This window comes from Cetorhinus maximus, chromosome 1 (genome assembly GCF_964194155.1).
Source record: "Cetorhinus maximus chromosome 1, sCetMax3.hap1.1, whole genome shotgun sequence".
Taxonomy (NCBI): Eukaryota; Metazoa; Chordata; class Chondrichthyes; order Lamniformes; family Cetorhinidae; genus Cetorhinus; species Cetorhinus maximus.
The window spans coordinates 16,015,187-16,034,594 of NC_135879.1; the positions used below are offsets into that span (position 1 = coordinate 16,015,187).

Consider the following 19,408-nt stretch of genomic DNA (forward strand, 5'->3'; position numbering starts at 1 on the left):
ACATTCACAGTTCTTGACTTTTTTTTTCAGGAGTGGGACATGAACCCACTACCTTCTGACTCAAAGGCGAGGGTGCTATGAACTGAGCCACAGCTGACACCTCCCACAGCCACCTCGAGGGCAACGTGCAGAGGGGATGAGACTCCTGGCGTGTAGGAAGGATCTGACGGGGAGGGCCTTTCTCACCACCAGCCAAGCCACGTCTTGGTGCTTGTTGGAAAGTTCTGGCAATGAGGCATTCTGCCAAATGACTTTGACAGTCTGCTCGGGGAACCATCCCACAGGATCCACCCTCTCCTTTTCCCGCAGGGCCTCTAAGACGTTACGTGCCAACCATGGCCTGATGGACTTGTGGCCAAAGGTGTTTCTCTGCATAAATTTTATTTACAAATATACAGTAAAGGGTACAAGCTAGGAGGTATCTCCATGCTTGCTGCTACACACAGCTCTGTCTAACACTAGACTGGGTCATGTGCTCTCTAACGTCACTATGTGGATGGTATCGTCCTCAGTCACTTATGCTACAGATGACACTCAGGCAGACTATTGGCTCCTTGGCTGCTTACCGTAAAGATACCATCACAGCTGCTGTGAATGCGACACCTCCGGACAGCGAGAAGTTCTCAGCAACTCAAGAGACAACTTTACCCGGATTCAAAACTTCTGACCAACCAGGAGACGCCGCCCGCGCGTGATGACGTAATGCGCCGCGCTGCTGGGACGAGCCGGCGTGATGTCGTAAGACGCCCTCCCGACCTTTCCCTGGTTTCTTCTTCCTCCCGGTGAGACTCGCTGACGGCCGCCATGGTTCCTCCGGTGCAGGTGTCGCCTTTAATCAAGGTAAGGGAGCGGGGATCCAGGGGGAGCGACGTTGGCGGTCAGGCCCCGCGGCGCCGAATTCTCGGAGAGCGGCTTCCCTGCGCCCGGGCCTAGTGGAGCCTGAACTAAGGTCAAAGCAGGACCTTGGGACAGGGACAGAGTGGAGCTCGGGCACAGAGAGAGGGGAGGGTGAGCTGGGGATAGGCGGGGGGAGGTGTTGGGGGTTGAGGAAGGGGGGGGTTGGGGTGGGGGTTGAGGAAGGGGGGGGTTGGGGTGGGGGTTGAGGAAGGGGGGGATTGAGGAGGGGGGGGTTGAGGAAGGAGGGGGGGGTTGAGGAAGGAGGGGGGGTTGAGGAAGGAGGGGGGGTTGAGGGAGGGGGGGGTTGAGGAAGGAGGGGGGGTTGAGGAAGGAGGGGGGGTTGAGGAAGGAGGGGGGGGTTGAGGAAGGAGGGGGGGTTGAGGGAGGGGGGGGTTGAGGAAGGGGGGGGTTGAGGAAGGGGGGGGTTGAGGAAGGAGGGGGGGGTTGAGGAAGGGGGGGGTTGAGGAAGGAGGGGGGGTTGAGGAAGGAGGGGGGGGTTGAGGAAGGGGGGGGCATAGAGGAAGGGTGGGGGTTGAGGAAGGGTGGGGGTTGAGGAAGGGGGGGGTTGAGGAAGGGTGGGGGTTGAGGAAGGGGGGGGTTGGGGTGGGGGTTGAGGAAGGGGGGGATTGAGGAAAGGGAGGTGTTTGGGGTGGGAGTTGAGGAAAGTGGGGGGATTGGGGTGGGGGTGGAGGAAAGTGGGGGGATTTGGGGTGGGGGTGGAGGAAAGTGGGGGGATTTGGGGTGGGGGTGGAGGAAAGTGGGGATTTGGGGTGGCGGTGGAGGAAAGTGGGGGGATTTGGGGTGGGGGTGGTGGAAAGTGGGGGGATTGGGGTGGGGGTGGAGGAAAGGGGTGGGGGTGAGGGTTGAGGATTGGGGTGGGGGTGGGGGTTGAGGATTGGGGTGGGGGTTGAGGAAAGGGGGGGATTGGGGTGGGGGTTGAGGAAAGGGGTGGGGGTGGGTGTTGAGGATTGGGGTGGGGGTGGGGGTTGAGGATTGGGGTGGGGGTTGAGGATTGGGGTGGGGGTTGAGGAAGGGGGATGGGGGGGTTGAGGAAGGGGGATGGGGGGGTTGAGGAAGGGGGATGGGGGGGTTGAGGAAGGGGGATGGGGGGGTTGAGGAAGGGGTTGAGGGAGGGGGGGTTGAGGGGGGAGTTGGGGTGGGGAGCGGTGGGGGTTTGAGTTGGGGGGAACTTGGAATTGCAGGGAGGGGAGACTGAGTCTCTGAAGTAACATTGATTCAGGTTAGATTTTTCTAGGGCCCTTATTTGCAGCCTAGGTTTTTGCTGCCTATTTCCAACCAAGGGACTCATAGAAAACTGTCCGATGATCAATTCTCTGCTTTCTACAGATAGTTTTCAGCAAGGTCAAAGATAGGCGGGATAGTGATTTTACGCACTAAGTATGTACCTTATTGAGGTCGCGCCCTCTTGAGTCCTGAAATAATTCACATTGGAATAATATGTGAATTGTCTTCAATAGCCCAGCCTTTAGATGTTCAGGGTTGGAATTTGCTGGAAAGATAATGGTGGCACACATGGCGAGCTGTTATTAATGTGCAAAATTCTAGCAGTTTGATTGATTCTCAATTCACGGGCCGTCTCGAGATAGTCCTTGAATTGCACATTGTGACGGTTTGCACTGCTCTGTAATTAGCATTGCAAAAACACATCTCATCTTTGAGAGTTTCACAAAGCTTGTGCAGTTGCACATTAATTGCCCATTAAACTCATCACAGGACGTTAAGTTTAGTAATCAACAGCACAAAGTACCATCAATGACATTTTGGCTAATCAAGCTCTGGCCCAGAAAGTGAGCAATTAAATATGGAGCCTCCTTCCTTCAGCTGGTGAATTGTTGGAGTTTTTTCTTGTGTACCTTCTCTACTTTCAATTCAGTCTTTTCCTCCGTTTGTTTCTCTTTCAGAGCCTGATTTGATATTTCATTCACCCATTCCAATTCACCCTCCTCAGTCCTTCCTCTGTTTTTCAATCGTTAGAATCTCATTGGCTAAGGAGCTGCACTGTTCGTCCTGTTGTTCACCAAGGTCTTAGGTGTCCTGTTGCCTTTGCCATGCTGCTACCTGCTCGTGCTTCGAACAGCTAACAGGGAAAAAGGAGTTTGAGCAGAAGTGTGCAAGAAAAAGAATAACCAATTCATTAGATGCCCCATCCGGCAAATTCTGACCCAATGAGTTATTGTGGATGGAGAAGACATCTTGTATTTAAATGGCATCTTTAGCATAGAAAGGCAGTTCACAGGAGTGTTTCCGAGCTCAATTTGGCACCAGACCACAGGAAAAAATATTAGCACAGATGAACAAAAGCTTCATCCAAATGGTAGGAACGTTTCTAAGGAGAAGAGGGAGGTGGGGAGGGAATCCCAGAGCTAAGAACATAATAGGAGCAGGTACCTATGCATAGTGGCAGCAGCATGCACCATATACAAGATGCAATGCAGCAAATTGCCAAGTTTCCTTGGACAGTGCCTTCCAAACCTGCGACCTCTACTACAAGGGCAACAGATGCATGGGAATGCCATCAACTGCAGGTTCCCCTCCAAGCTGCACATCATTCTGACTTGGGGCTATATCGCTGTTCCTTCTGTCACTGGGTCAAAATCCTGGAACTCCCTAACAGCATTGTGGGTGTACCTATACCAGATGGATTGCGGTGGTGCAAGAAGGTGGCTCACCACCGCATTAAGGGCAACTAGGGATAAACAACAACCACCTTGAATATATTCAATGAACCAAATGCCACTGCTCTCTGGGGTAGAGAATTTCAAAGATTAACAATCCTCAGCAGAAATTCCTCCTCCTCCTCCTCCATCTTATATTGGAGATCCCTTATTTTGTTGCCCCTAGTTCTGGACTCTCCCATGAGGGGAAACATCCTTTCAGTATTTACCCTGTCAAGCCTTTTCACAATCTTATGTTTCAATACGATCACCGCCCTCTAAACTGCAATGAGTACAGGCTCAACCTTTCCTCATGATACATTCCTTTCATCCCTGAAATCAACTGAATAAACCTTCTCTGAACTGCTTCCAATGCAAGTATATCCCTCAAATAAGGAGACCAAAACTCTGTGCAGTACTCTAGCTGTGGTCTTACTAGTGCCATGTATATTTGTAGCAAGACTTCCCTACTTTTATACGCCATCCCCCTTGCAATAAAGATCAACATTCCATTTGCCTTCAGACTTACTTGCTGTACCTTGCATCCTAACTTTTTAAGATTCACGTACAAGGACACGCAGATCCCTCTGTACCACAGCATTCTGCAGTCTCTCCATTCAAATAATCTGCTTTCCAATTCGTCCCACCAAAATGGACAGTCTCATATTTTCCAACATTATACTCCACCTGCTAAATTTTTGCGCACTTATTTAACCCATCTGTATCCCTTTGCTGAGTCTGTCCTCCTTGCAACTTGCTTTCCTACTCATCTTTGTATCGTCAGCAAATTTTGCCACAATACACTCTGTTGCTTCATCCAAGCCGTTAATATAGATTGTTAGCAGTTGAGGCCCCAGCACTGATCCCTGTGGCACTCCACTGGTTAGGGTTTGCCAATCTGAAAATGACCCAAATTATCCTGACCCTGTTTCCTATTTCTGAGTTGAGGCAGTTGATGGCACTCTGCCAATGACAGTGAATAAAATTGGGGTGGGGGGGAGAGGTGACTCATGTTTTTGAAATAAGTGCAGAAAAGAGGTAGCCCTTGGTGTAATTAAATTATAAATACAGGTAACAAAGGGGGGAATGACTAGCTCGGTTGACTCCCCACAAATGCAGATATCTGTAAATAATTTTGATTATTGTTTTTCACCTCCATTTCCAAAGTAAATGAGCTCTCATGAATGTAAGTAACTGAATTCACATTCTATCTAAAGTCAAATGTAAACTTGATCTACTTCAGAAATTTTATTTGAGGCGTGAAGGAACTCTGCTTTTGTTAGATATGACAATCTTTCAGTGATTTCATCTCCCATAAATGTAATCGACAAAAACTTCTAATTGAAGCATTGGCACAGTGTTACAACTTTTTCCAACACACCCACAAATCGGCTCACTATTTTGTGCAGTTTTATATACAGAAGTATTTCTTTGAGGGGCAAACATTGAGAAGCTGTAGTATTGAGCCAGAGTTTGCAGTCAAAATAATGGCGAGGCAAAAGTTGCTGTCTGAGTTGTGCTGTTAAGCTACACAAAAAAGGCATTTTTTCTTTAACCTTGCCTTTTTTTTGGAACCTGGTGTATTTGCCCATTTACTGGCTATTAAACTCGCCAAAGAAAATTAAGTCCCATTATTACAAACGTATGCATCGTTATAACAGTGTTAACAAATGTCACCGTCGAGTTCTGGCACCCAAAATTAACTATTACATGTGTGGTGTCTCATTCCTTTAGGGTTTTCATTCTTGGGAGATTTAAAGTTGAATTTTACTACTTTTTTGTGTGTTTGGCTTTGTAATTCATTTGCTGTTGAATTTGTCTCCTTTACTTCGTGCTCCTCAGTCCTCCTTGTGTTTACTTCTCAATTCTTGTACCTCATTGGTTAAGGAGTTGCCTGTTACTTGCCCTGTTCACTCCAATCCAAGGTGTCCTGTTTCCCTCACTGCGCCATTAGCAGCTTGCACTTTTAACAACTTTGTGGGCAAAACATTTTGAGCTGAAGGGTGCAGAGGCAAGTCTGACAAACAAGGAACGCTGTGAGATGTCCCACTGCAGCAAACACTTGCCCATTGTGATTACACATATCCTGTTATATAACTCCAGTGGGAGTTTGCTCTGGAGAGTGAAGTGATGCTGCTGCAGTAAACCTGTATTATATTCTGTTACAGATGGCTAGGTATTCAGCATTGCTGGTTGGTGTTATCTACGGGAAGAAGCGTTATGGTAAGAGTTTGAGATCATTTTGCCCTCGATGCAGAAATACATTTTTCTAAAAGATTAGAAATTTCTTCCAGGCTATTTGGAGAGTTCAGCTTGAAGTTGACACTGTTTCTTTTAAGTTAATGCTAAGTTACGCTTTTAAAAAGTTGCTGCACTTTTTCCATTCGCTGCTTAGGTGCTAATCCAACAATTAGTCATAATACTTGAATAGAGCGATAATTGTACATGATGAAGTTGGCAAGGAGTTGGAATTCCTTCCTTGGGGAAACCAGCTGCAAATACAAAAAAGTCATGATAAGGACAGTTCACGTAGAGGTTTAACTGTTCATGTTTATCTATTTTATAATGAAGATTATCTAAAGCCTGTTGCTGAAGAGGAGAGGAGAGTTGAGGCTGAAGAAAAAAAGAAACGCGAGGAGCTTGAGCGCATTGCGAAACAATTGGCAGAAGGTATTTGAAAAATAAGTTATGGGTACCGTGGCATGGAATCAATAATGTATTGGTGCCAGTTAAGGAAAGCAAAAGCTGTACGTGCCTACAAACATATTTAGTGTAATTTTAGATCAGGAAAGTAGAAACATGGTAGGTCATTCAGCCTTTGAACCTATTCTGCCATTCAGTTGCACTCCAGCTGATTCTACCTCAACCCAATTTTCCCGGCTTAACTCCGTATACCTTAATACCCTTAACCTAACAAAAATCTATCAATCTCAGCCTTGTTGACCAAACATCCACAAGTTTTTTGGAAGCAAGTTCCAGATTTCCACTACCCTTTGTGTAGAGAAGAAAAGTGCCTCCTGCTTTTATTCCTACATTAAAATTCCCACTTGATTGAAGCATATAAAATCCTGAGGGGTCTTGACAGGGTGGATGTGGAAAGGATGTTTCCTCATGTGGGAGAATCTAGGACTAGGGGCCACTATTTAAAAATAAGGAGTCATCCAATTAGGACAGAGATAAGAATTTTTTTCTGAAGGTGGTGAGTCTGGAACTCTCTTCCTTAAAAGGCAGTGAAAGCGGAGTCTTTGAATATTTTTAAGGCAGAGCTAGATAGATTCTTGATTAACAAATGGGTGAAAGGTTATCGAGAGGTAGGCGGGAATGTGGAGTTGAGGTTACAATCAGATCGGTTATGATCTTATTGAATGGCGGCAGGCTCAAGGGGCTGAGTGACCTACCCTTCCTAATTCATATGTTGGTATGTAAATGGTTTGGCTCTCATTTTAAGATTATGCTCCCTTGTTCTAGATTCCACCACCAGAGGAAACTGCTATGTAACTACCTGATCATTTTAAACATTTCATTTAGATCGTCCCTCAACTTTCTAAACTTAAGGGACTAGAAGTCAAGTTTTATGCAGTCTGTTTCATAGATTAACTCTATAAACGCTTTTAAGTTCTGGCGAATCTCTGCTGTACCCCTTCCAAAGCCAGTACATCCATCCTTCCTGGGAATTGGTGCCCAGAACTCAACCAGATGAAAGCTGACCAAGGCTCTCTACAATTGAAACATCACTTCCTCACATTGTCCTCAGCCTGCACCATGAATCTGCATTATTACCACCAATTCTATCTCTCTCCCTGGCCGCTGCCTTCATTCAAACCAGTCCGTTCGCCATCTCAACTTCCTGTTTGACCTTGAGCTGAGCTTCCAATTTCATATCCCACCCATCACAAAGGTGGGTTATTTCCACCTCTATAACATTGCACATTTCCGCCCTGCCTCAGCCCATCTGTTGCTGAAACCATCATCCATACTTTATCTCCAGACTCAGCCATATCAATGCTCTCCTGGATAGCATCCCATCTTCCACGCTCTAAGCCTGAGCTCATCCAAAACTTGGCTGCCCATAATCCTACCTTACATCAAATCTCACTTCATCATCACTCTGTGTTAGCTGACCTACGTTGGTTCCCAGTTTCTCTCATGATTTATTTAAAATTCTCTTCCTCATGTTTTCATTCTCAAATTGCTTCATGACCTCACCTCTTCCTATTTTTGTAACTATCTCCAGCTCCTCAACCCCCACAAAATTCTGCGTTCTTCCAACTTGGGTCTTTTGTACATCCCACATTCCCTTCACTGTACCATTGGTGGCTGTGACTTCAGTCACCTTGGCTGTAAATTCTGAAAATCTGTCTTTCCAGCTCCCCCTCCTTTTAACGCCTGACTTAAAACCGCCTCTCTATTCGTCATCATTCCTAATAGCTCCTTTGACACAACATTGATTTCTGTCTGATTTTTGCTTTTGTGAATCATCTTGGAATGGCATTCCAAGTAAAGGTTAAACATATAAATGTAAATTTGTTAAACGAGGGTTTGAATCTAGCCCAGACTGATGGAAATGTCATCTGCCTGGTTATGCTATTTTCCACAGCATTAAGCTGAATACTAGCCATGGAATCAGGTGCTGTGAAAAGTCACACTGGCGCAGGGATGCTTTTGAGACTAGAGGAGGAAGAGGGGAGAGATTGTATGGGGCAAGAGGGTGACTGTATGTCGGCAGGATCTGGAAGCAAAGGAGCTTTGCCCTGTATCTGTCCCAGAACATCTTGATCCTTGCACTAAGTACCCAACTTAGCAGAGAGATTTTCCAATGCTACCATCCCTTAGTTTGAGCATAACATTTAACCCAGCCAGATTTTAAAAGATTTTAATTGTGTATGTAGCACATATACATAAAAAGTAAATTTATTTCTCATTTCAGCTAATGAAGACACTATTTTGAAATGATTACCATTAAAAACAGATGAAGAGTCAGCATGATGCCCTCTTGATTTGCTAGTATGGACTTGTCAGATGTATCTATTCAGCACACATTTTTGGTGTGCTTTTCCAATGAGCGAGAATAAATTTTATTTGAACAACATACTGTCTTTTGTTAATTTTATGCCTTTGAAATCTATTGTGGAGAAGTTGCCAACTGTTTATTTACCAAATGTATGCTTTTGAATTTCAAGACCATGGGTCAGTGGTGGCAGATGTTTGTCATCTTTGAAAGTTTACAGTTTGTTTTATAACTGTTCTCAGTTTAGAACAACTGGAAATTCTGCTGAATACTGACCAGTATATACAGTGAAAGCCAAATTCGTGGGCAAAAGTAAAATATTTTCAGTAATTTACATCTATTGTGGTTTTAGTTTGTCAATGAAAGCTACACAATCCAACTCCTGGGAATGCATGTTTTGTACTGCTGTCCCTTTTAAACCATCTCCCTTCCTTTGAGACACTATTTTAAACTCAGCTCTTTCAGCAAGCTTTGCCACCACCGAATAGTCCCTGCTGAGGTCCAGTTTTGTAGTTGCCATATGAATGAAGGTTGCAGCTTTTGCAGTTTGTGTTGAGAATGGGTAGAATACAAGTTGGATGTGATTGGTTTACAATTCAACTGAAATAAATGCTATTCATATTTTTACATTAGAAACATATCCAGCTGACAAGCTGAGTGCAACAGACAAAAGTCTGAATTTCTTTGGTCTTGCTCTCCCACTGTAACTTTAATGGCAGTTTGGCAGAAAACCCGTTTACGCAGCGCCTTTGGAAAAGTTACGCTCGTGCAGCAGAACACCTCTAATAGTGTTCTTCCACATCATAATTGCAGTCTTTTCTCTGAACAAATGAATGGAATTTCACATGCAAACAAGGCCTCCGTATACTATCCAGCCAAAAACAGAATTACCTGGAAAAACTCAGCAGGTCTGGCAGCATCGGCGGAGAAGAAATCAGTTAACGTTTCGAGCCTTCATGGCCCTTCGGCAGAACTGAAGCATAGTTAGAAGAAGGGAGAAATATAAATTGGTTCAAGGGGGGGGGGGGGGGGCAGAGGTGGTGGTGGGGGGAGAGAGAGACACATTGAGGGTGTGGTGATTGTGGAGATGAGCAGATAATCAAAAGATGTCACAGACAAAAGGGTCAAAGAGGTGTTTTGTCTGAGAAATGTGCTAATTAAGAATGGAGGACAGGATATTCAAAGTACAGCTCTAGTGGGGGTGGGGTGGAAAGGCTAACAAGGTTTTAGTTTTAGATTTAAAAATAATGGAAATAGGTGGGGAAAGAAGAATCTATATAAATTATTGAAAAAAAAAGCGGGGGTGGGGGGGAGTGGGGGAAGAAACGGGGTGGGGATGGGGGGAGGGGGAGTTTAAGATCTAAAGTTGTTGAATTCAATATTCAGCCCGGAAGGCTGTAAAGTGCCTAGTCGGAAGATGAGGTGCTGTTCCTCCAGTTTGCGTTGGGCTTCACTGGAACAATGCAGCAAGCCAAGGACAGACATGTGGGCAAGAGAACAGGGTGGAGTGTTAAAATGGCAAGCGACAGGGAGGTTTGGGTCTTTCTTGCGGACAGACCGCAGGTGTTCCGCAAAACGGTCGCCCAGTTTGCGTTTGGTCTCTCCAATGTAGAGGAGACCGCATTGGGAGCAACGAATGCAGTAGACTAAGTTAGGGGAAATGCAAGTGAAATGCGGCTTCACTTGAAAGGAGTGTTTGGGCCCTTGGACGGTGAGGAGAGAGGAAGTGAAGGGGCAGGTGTTGCATCTTCTGCGTGGGCATGGGGAGGTGCCATAAGTGGGGGTTGAGGAGTAGGGGGTGATGGAGGAGTGGACCAGGGTGTCCCGGAGGGAACGATCCCTACGGAATGCCGTCACGGGGGGTGAAGGGAAGATGTGTTTGGTGGTGGCATCATGCTGGAGTTGGCGGAAATGGTGGAGGATGATCCTTTGAATGCGGAGTTCTCAATGAAAAGATCAAGAGAAGGTAAGAATCCAGAGGGAGGGGTCCAAGTGGAGGGAGAATATTGGAGGTGGGTAAAAGGATCCGTTGAACGGGGAGAGGACTCCTGCCCAAAGAAGTGAGCACGGAGACAAAGACGGCGGAAGAAGAGTTCAGCATCATGCCGAGCCCGAAATTCATTGAGATGAGGGCGTAAGGGTATGAAACTAAGTCCTTTGCTGAGCACTGAACGTTCAGCATCGGAGAGGGCAAGGTCAGGGGGTATAGTGAATATGCGGCTGGGGCTGGGATTGGAAGATGGGGTGAGGACGGAGGGACAAGCAGGGGTGGAGGGTCCCAGATGGGTGTTGGAGTCGATGAGTTGTTGGAGCTTGCGTTCCTTAGCACTTGAGAGAAAGAGAAAAAGTTTCTTGTTGAGGCGACGGATGAGGCGAAGAATAAAATGAAACTGGGGGCACACGCAGCTTTGAAAAAGGGTGCGGCGGTGCTGCTGGAGGGAGAGGTCGAGTGTGTTCATATGGCGGCGCATAGCACTGAGTGTGGATCTCAGAATGCGACGGGAACAGCAGTCCGAGAAACGTTTTATGTCCCGGAGATACCTGTAATCCTGGGTGGGTTCGAAACAAGAGGGATGGAATTTCAGTTGAAATCCACGTGGGGTGAGTCGGAGACGGAGACAGTCACTGAGAAAGGAGATATGGCTGTGAAAGCGGGTTTTAGTAAACACCTTGTCAAACACCAGGAGAGAAATGGAAAGCAATGAAGGTGAGCAGGGCAGAAGAGACAGTCGGAAATCCTGTCGGAGGACAGAACCGTACTTCTTCAAAGAGGGCATTTCTTGAAGAGGGGTGGCAGTCAATTAAACACAAAGATAAAAACAAAAAGCTAAAAGCTACTGCGGATGCTGGAAATCCAAAACAAAAACAGAATTACCTGGAAAAACTCAGCAGGTCTGGCAGCATCGGCGGAGAAGAAATCAGTTAACGTTTCGAGCCTTCATGGCCCTTCGGCAGAACTGAAGCATAATTAGAAGAAGGGAGAAATATAAATTGGTTCAAGGTGGGGGGGGGGGAGGGGGGGGAGGTGGTGGTGGGGGGAGAGAGAGACACATTGAGGGTGTGGTGATTGTGGAGATGAGCAGATAATCAAAAGATGTCACAGACAAAAGGGTCAAAGAGGTGTTTTGTCTGAGAAAAGTGCTAATTAAGAATGGAGGACAGGATATTCAAAGTACAGCTCTAGTGGGGGTGGGGTGGAAAGGCTAACAAGGTTTTAGTTTTAGATTTAAAAATAATGGAAATAGGTGGGGAAAGAAGAATCTATATAAATTATTGAAAAAAAAAGCGGCGGGGGGGGGGGGGAGGTGGGGAGGAGGGGGGGGGGTTGGGGAGGAGGTGGGGGAAGGAGGGGGGGGGTTGGGGAGGAGGTGGGGGAAGGAGGGGTGGGGTTGGGGAGGAGGTGGGGGAAGGAGGGGTGGGGGGTTGGGGAGGAGGTGGGGGAAGGAGGGGGGGGGGGTTGGGGAGGAGGTGGGGGAAGGAGGGGGGGGGGGTTGGGGAGGAGGTGGGGGAAGGAGGGGGGGGGGGTTGGGGAGGAGGTGGGGGAAGGAGGGGGGGGGGGTTGGGGAGGAGGTGGGGGAAGAAACGGGGTGGGGATGGGGGGAGGGGGAGTTTAAGATCTAAAGTTGTTGAATTCAATATTCAGCCCGGAAGGCTGTAAAGTGCCTAGTCGGAAGATGAGGTGCTGTTCCTCCAGTTTGCGTTGGGCTTCGCTGGAACAATGCAGCAAGCCAAGGACAGACATGTGGGCAAGAGAACAGGGTGGAGTGTTAAAATGGCAAGCGACAGGGAGGTTTGGGTCTTTCTTGCGGACAGACCGCAGGTGTTCCGCAAAACGGTCGCCCAGTTTGCGTTTGGTCTCTCCAATGTAGAGGAGACCGCATTGGGAGCAACGAATGCAGTAGACTAAGTTAGGGGAAATGCAAGTGAAATGCTGCTTCACTTGAAAGGAGTGTTTGGGCCCTTGGACGGTGAGGAGAGAGGAAGTGAAGGGGCAGGTGTTGCATCTTCTGCGTGGGCATGGGGAGGTGCCATAGGTGGGGGTTGAGGAGTAGGGGGTGATGGAGGAGTGGACCAGGGTGTCCCGGAGGGAACGATCCCTACTATCCAGCCTATGTTTTGTTCATGGTTAGAAAATAGAAACACTAAATTAGTGGTAATAGAAATGGAAACAGATCTATTATGAACCAATCACAAAACATTGCAGTGTTTGGAGAGATTGTTAAAAACTTACGAAATTGCTCTAGACCTGAACACCTTACTTCCTTGCCAATACTGTTAAACTTGTGTTCTCCCATGCCCACTGCTAGCCAATAGCACAAACCTATCAGTTAGCCAAACCACATCTTCCAATCTTCCATTCTACATAATAATCATGGTTCCATTTGTAAAACATGAAATAGGAGCAGAAGTATGCTATTTGTCCCCTTGAACCTGCTCTGCCATTCAATAAGATTTGATCATGGCCTTAACTCCATTTTCCTGCCTGACCACCCTCACCCTGCCCACCAAACCCTTGACTCCCTCATAGATCAAGTATCTGTCTAACTCAGCCTTGAATATATTCTTGGCCTTCTCATTTGTAGATTCCTTGGAAATGAGCATGGGGTCATATGTCACATGTCTGATGCCATTCTGCTTTGCTGCTTCCTATTCCTTCAGGGAGGCTATTTCATATGCCATGAATGAGCTGTAACATTTTGCAAACTGCAATACAGTCAAATCTAATCCATCAATTTTTTCCCCCAACAATAACTTCATCCTTGGATTAGTTGTTTGAACAGACCAGATGATGTGCAAACTCAGTACCCTGTTTGACCTGAGCTAAACTTCATACCACGTGGTATCTCCATTATTAAGACCACTGACTTCTGCCTATGCAACATTGCTTGCCTTTGTCCCCTCCACACCCCACACCACTCAAATCATTTTCCACTTTTCTCAAGCAGAGACTTGTGCCCTCCCTGCTGGAATTCCAGTCCTACCCTACACAAGCTTCAACTTCCAAAACCCTGCTGTCTACATTCATTCTATCCTACCTGCCCACCACCTCTGTCCTTGCAGATGTCCACTAGCCTCCTGTACTCCAAGTATATTGGATAAGAAAACTTTGTCCTTTTTTTACAAATTCCTTTGTAGCATCACTCCATCCTACCTGACTTTTTGTTCTACGTCTCAAACAACACTCTTGTCCTCCAACTCTTTCTGCCAGTTATCTAATGAGTGATGGAATTTTCAGCCACTTCACTTATAATTTCTTTACCTTGCTGCTTCTCTCCCCATTTTAACAATTTTCAATATCTCCTTTGAACCATGCTGTTGGCTATCCCTCTGTCACTGTTCAATGTCTGTGTGCTCCTATTTGAAGCTGAAGACCAAAGCTATCAACTGGAGCCCTGCATCATAACCCCTTTTATAGATCAAGGATTAGACCTGGACAAGAATGCAATGAGACAACTGAGTTTGGGTTTTAGTGTAGCAAAAAATTGACCTGCTGAAACAACAGTTCTAGTGCTTGGAACTATCAGGGGAGTTTTGTTGTAGAGTCTGGACACGGTTTACAAGATTACTGAAGTTTGCTGCACCATATACTACTACACCCTCCAAATGGTCATTGCTGTGACTGCTGGAGATGAAGACGGACCAATGCAACTGGACTTCCAACTTCAACAACTGGCAGAAGAGAACCCTGCCTAGGAGACAAGTGATATCAGGAGACATATCATTCAGAAGGAATCTTGTGACCAAGTGATAATAAACAACTTTTACTTAAGTACCTACATTATCCAATTTACACTGTCTGTTGCACGTATGCTGAGTAACCAGGCAAAGAACCAGTTCCTGCTTTTTCCCTCAACATCTGGGCACCATTGCATCTCCGCAATGTATTATTTCAGATCCCAAATAATATTTAATAATGTATGAGTGTACCAGTTAACTCAAAATGAATTCCCTCTGGTGCAGGTGTTCAGTGTGTTTTACCCCTTTGTGATAGTGTATGGTCAATGTCATCTTTCAATTGTGTCCAAAGTGTCTGATGGGAGGAAGAAGTGAAGTAGATGGGTGTTGCATGTTGGTCTTTGCCTTGAGAGGCACCTTCACCATAGAGTTATATATGGGAGAAAACCACTCGGCAGCATTGAAGTTGCTGAAGCCCTATGTTTACGACTCTTTCAATCTGATTTCACAGAGTAGTGAATCCATGGCCTCAAGGTCACTAAAACAGCAGGAGCCAAGAAACAGTTCCAGAAATTTTGAATATAATTGTCAAGCAAATCAGCCACAATAGAGTTTTTGTGAACAGAAAAAAAAACATTACGTTGGATCTCTAATGCCCCACACTCAGGGCAGGGTTGAGTACTGCGCAATAAGTGGCTCACCTCCAATGCTTCAAAGGTTCTCCACCATCTGCAGGACTTAATTCGGGAGTTTCAGAGAATCTTCACCACTCACCTGGATGGATGCAGCTGCAACACTCAAAAATTCAACACAATCCAGTGCAGAGCTGACCATTCAATCGGTACTCTAGCATGTCTTCCAGCACTGGCATACTCTGCAGAATTTACCATCTTCAGAATGCACTGCAGCAACCCACCAAGCTTTTGTGAAGGCACCTGTGGTGTAGGTCACTGACCACCTGGATTTTCATGGAGTGAAAGTGAATTAATGAACATGGCATTGTATTTAGAGACCCACACTGGATTTTGTGTCATATGTAAGGGTTGCAACGTCTATTATTCTGTGGCGGCTTTTCCCTTAGTAAAGGTGATGAAGCTGTTTATGCTTGTGAACAAAACTTAAATCATTACCATAATATTGCTTATGGTAATGAAGATCTCAACTTTTGTTTGAGAGCATATCCATTAGCGCGAAAGGGTGCCCAGTATATCAGGACTTGAAATTCATAGATCACAACAATGTTGCTCGATAGAAAATCTACCCCATAACCTTTCCCTGCTCATCGATAATCTCCCTTTAAAACCCCACCATTCGTACTCCTCTGCTCTCTGGGCGTCTCAGCTTATCGTTTCAGTGCACTGTATACAATGTTTCCCAGACTTCCCTGGCCCTTGGATAATGATTCACAGTTATGACAAAAATAAATATAGAAAGCAAAGTAATAAAGAAAGAAATGGTGTCTATATAGCACCTTTCATGGCCTCAGACCATCCCAAAGTGCTTTATAGCCAATGAAGTTACTTCTAAGTACTGTTGTAATGGAGGACATATGGCAGTCAAACTGCACAGAGAGATCTCACAAACAACAATGATAGATGACCAGACCATGCTTTGGTGATGTTGGTTGAAGGATAAACATTGACCAGGACACCAGAGCGAATTACTTGCTCCTCTTCAAATAGTGCCATGGAATCCTTTATATTTACCCAAGGGGGTAGATGAATCCTCCGTTTGACATTTTATCTGAAAGATGGCACGTCCAGCAGTGCAACACTCTTAGTATTTAGAGAGTAAATAACTGCACTGAAGTGTCAGCTTGGATTATGTGTGTCTCTGCAGTGGGTATTTGAACCTACACCCTTCTGACTCAGAGAAGTGTGCTACCCACTGAGCTAAGAATGACAAATAGCTTCATAGAACCTAAACAGTTTGGCATCATGACTCCCTGCGACATTTGGTTCTTAAGCATATTGAGCTATTCCCAAAAAATTGTGAACTATGATAATGGAAGTTGTTTATGCTTAGTAAATAGATCAATCAACATAACATTAATTTAAACTTTGAACTGAAAGAAAATTTGCCAATTAATACAGGTCAGCAACATATTGGACCGGATTTTGCAGTCAGCAGTGGAGTAATGGCACTCCAACAACAGCATCCTCTCCCAAGCCGAAACAAAAACAGAAACAGAAATACCTGGAAAAACTCAGCAGGTCTGGCAGCATCGGCGGAGAAGAGTACAGTTGACGTTTTGAGTCCTCATGACCCTTCAACAGAACTAAGTAAAAATAGGAGAGGGGTGAAATATAAGCTGGTTTAATGGGGGGGGGGCGTTGTTGGGACAAGCAAGCAGTGATAGGAGGAGATAACCAAAAGATGTAAAGTGGGTTTTAGTAACCACCTTGTCAAACACCAGGAGAGAGATGGAAAGCAATGAAGGTGAACAAGGCAAAAGAGAGATTCGAAAATCCTGACGGAGAGTAGAACAAAACGTCTTCAAGGTAGGCATTTCTTGAAGAGAAGTGGCAGTCAATTAAACAGAGATAAAAACAAAAAACTGCGGATGCTGGAAATCCAAAACAAAAATCCCACCCCCCACTTAAACCAGCTTATATTTCACCCCTCTCCTATTTTTACTTAGTTCTGTTGAAGGGTCATGAGGACTCGAAACGTCAACTGTACTCTTCTCCGCCGATGCTGCCAGACCTGCTGAGTTTTTCCAGGTATTTCTGTTTCTGTTTTTGTTTTGGATGTCCAGCATCCGCAGTTTTTTGTTTTTATCCTCTCCTAAGCCAATTTGCTCAGCATTGAAGCGCAAATCACTCAAAACCAGCTTTGCTGGGTGGGACATGACATCTGTGTGCTGACATGAGCCTTCTGAAGCAATTACTTTACTCTGAATATGGTCACAGCGGGGGAATCCCAGGAAGACAGCAGAAATGTTTTAGGAACGCCCTCCGACTTGTGAAATGTGCCCTTCGACTTATGGGAGACCCTGGCATGTAAGTGACCAAAATGGAGAAGGCTCATTTGGGAAGACATTGAACACATTGAGAGATTTCACCGGGAACCTGCAGGGGCAAAGTCAAGGAGTCAGAGCACACAAACCTCCAAACAACCCACCTACCCAACCCTTCAAGCACCACCTGCCCCACATGTGGAAGAGTTTGCAGATGGTGCATTAGATTTATCAGCCATTTCAGAAACCATTGAACGAGGAGAGGAAGCAAGCCATCTTCAATCCCAAGAGACTGCCTAAGAAGAAAAGGCGCTCACCACTGACTTAGAAGAAACTTGGCAACAAAGATCTCGTGACCTCGATGGTGTGTTGTTTTTCCCTTTCCCTTTCCCAGTGGCAATTAAATCTGGTATCAAGTCAAGGGATCTCTAGGCATTAGCAGCAGTGCTGTCAGAAGGAAGGGTCAGCAGCCAACCACGCTAAAGTATTCTCATAAGCAGCAAACAGAAAATTCAAGGCAATAAATTGCTTCACTTTTAATTTGAATATTTCAGGTAGAGAAATGATTATAATTGGGTTAAGACAGAAGCTAAAATATGAACAAACTTTAAAAAGAATATCTTAAAAATATGTGGCATTTTTGCATCATAATGGAGAAAGTTGACATTCTACAAAGCCAACAGGGGTGTTTAGCAATAATTATCACCTGAGTTAGCCATTAAAAAACCCAGTTACACCTCATTGAGCTTGGTGTACCTTTTTCAAGTGAGAAAAACAGTGTAAGAGTACAACTGATAGATTTCCCATTGATTGCAGTCAGACAGTGGGAGGGGATGGGGACAGTAGAGATGCTGCTGCAGCACACCTTTTGGAGAAGCTTAGAATCACTGACAGCACTTGTAGATCTCCATGTTATCCTGCACATGTGCAAACTCCCAAAGTTTTTGTCAGTGGGGTGACTGACGAACACTAACAATTTATCTCTAATCGTCATTGGGAAATCTAGACCATTTTACTTTTTAAACTATCAATATTGTCACAGAGGAGAGCAACTTTTAGCAAAGTAGACAGATTACCTTTCTTGTTCTAAGGTACACTGTCTACAATGGAAAGAAAATTTTTTTAAAACTTGCATTTCTGTAGTGCCTGTCATGTCCCAAAGTGTGGCCACTGTTGTAATGTATGGAAACAGTTGCCTGAAGATCTCATTCATATGCAATGGGGAGGGGGAATTACAATGACAACCTTCACTTTGTGACTGAAGTAGGCCTTTTCTTCCCTTAACCCAAATTTTGTTTTATTCATTCTTGGGATGTGGGGTTGCCGATGAGGCCAGCATTTGTTGTCGATGCCTAATTGCCCTCGGGCAGGTAGCAATGAGCTACCTTCTTGAACTGTAGCAGTCGGCGTGGTGAATGCATACCACAGTGATCTTAGGTGGGGAGTTCCAGGATTTTGACCCAGCAACGATGAAGGAACAGTGATATACATCCGAGTCAAGATAGCATATGACTTGGAGGGGAACTTGCAGGCGGTGCTGTTCCCATGCTCCTATTGTCCTTGTCTTTCTAGGTGATTAAGTAGGTTTGGGAGGTAGAGTCAGAGAAACCTTGGCAAGTTGCTACAGTGCATCTTGTATAACAGATGAAGGAAAAGTGCTGTAATCTTATGTATCTATAGATAAACCCCGAGAATTAGGTCAAGCAGCGCTTAAAATCACTCAGTAATTGTACTTGGATAAATATAACCAAGCAGATGGAAATATTCTTGCTGGAAAGGTGAAATGCATAAAGTTATTAGGTACTGTGGCACACTGCAGCATACAAGCTAAAGACAGCCTTGGCTTTATATCCACTGTACATTAATAGAATGAATTGTTAAGTGATGTTTTAAAGGATTTTCAAACCATACACCATACGTATGTTTTATCTGAAAGTATTTAAGGGAATTTATTTTATATACAATGAACCTGTACACATCATATAGTAAGTGAATAAGATGAATTTGTTTTATAGAAATAATACCCAATAATTAAATACATAAAAATGAAATCCAAATTGACCTTGATATGCATTAATGAAATGACAAGTAATTTTAGGAAACTGCTGAGTGTTTCTGCTGGATAAGAAGATTTATCAACCGATGAGTTACTAATCTGTACTAAATGGAACACACCGGAGTGCATTATTATAC

The 19,408-nt window shown here is 45.1% G+C and overlaps 1 protein-coding gene across 1 annotated transcript; it reads left to right on the top strand.

Moving 5' to 3' along the window:
* Positions 1 to 687: 687 nt before the first annotated feature.
* Positions 688 to 8,661, top strand: LOC144674358 (ATP synthase F(0) complex subunit e, mitochondrial-like). The gene is made up of 4 exons (XM_078535780.1): positions 688 to 840; positions 5,741 to 5,795; positions 6,144 to 6,242; positions 8,500 to 8,661. The coding sequence occupies exons 1-4, from the start codon at positions 805 to 807 to the stop codon at positions 8,523 to 8,525; spliced, it is 216 nt and encodes a 71-aa protein (XP_078391906.1). The 5' UTR covers positions 688 to 804; the 3' UTR covers positions 8,526 to 8,661.
* The last annotated feature ends 10,747 nt before the right edge of the window (positions 8,662 to 19,408 follow it).

Bases quoted from the DNA above. Each gene is read 5' to 3' on its own strand.
- LOC144674358 (XM_078535780.1), top strand. From the start codon at position 805: ATGGTTCCTCCGGTGCAGGTGTCGCCTTTAATCAAG. The intron at 5,796-6,143 runs GTAAGAGTTTGA...TTTATAATGAAG, and splicing joins CTACGGGAAGAAGCGTTATG to ATTATCTAAAGCCTGTTGCT. The intron at 6,243-8,499 runs GTATTTGAAAAA...TTCTCATTTCAG, and splicing joins TGCGAAACAATTGGCAGAAG to CTAATGAAGACACTATTTTG.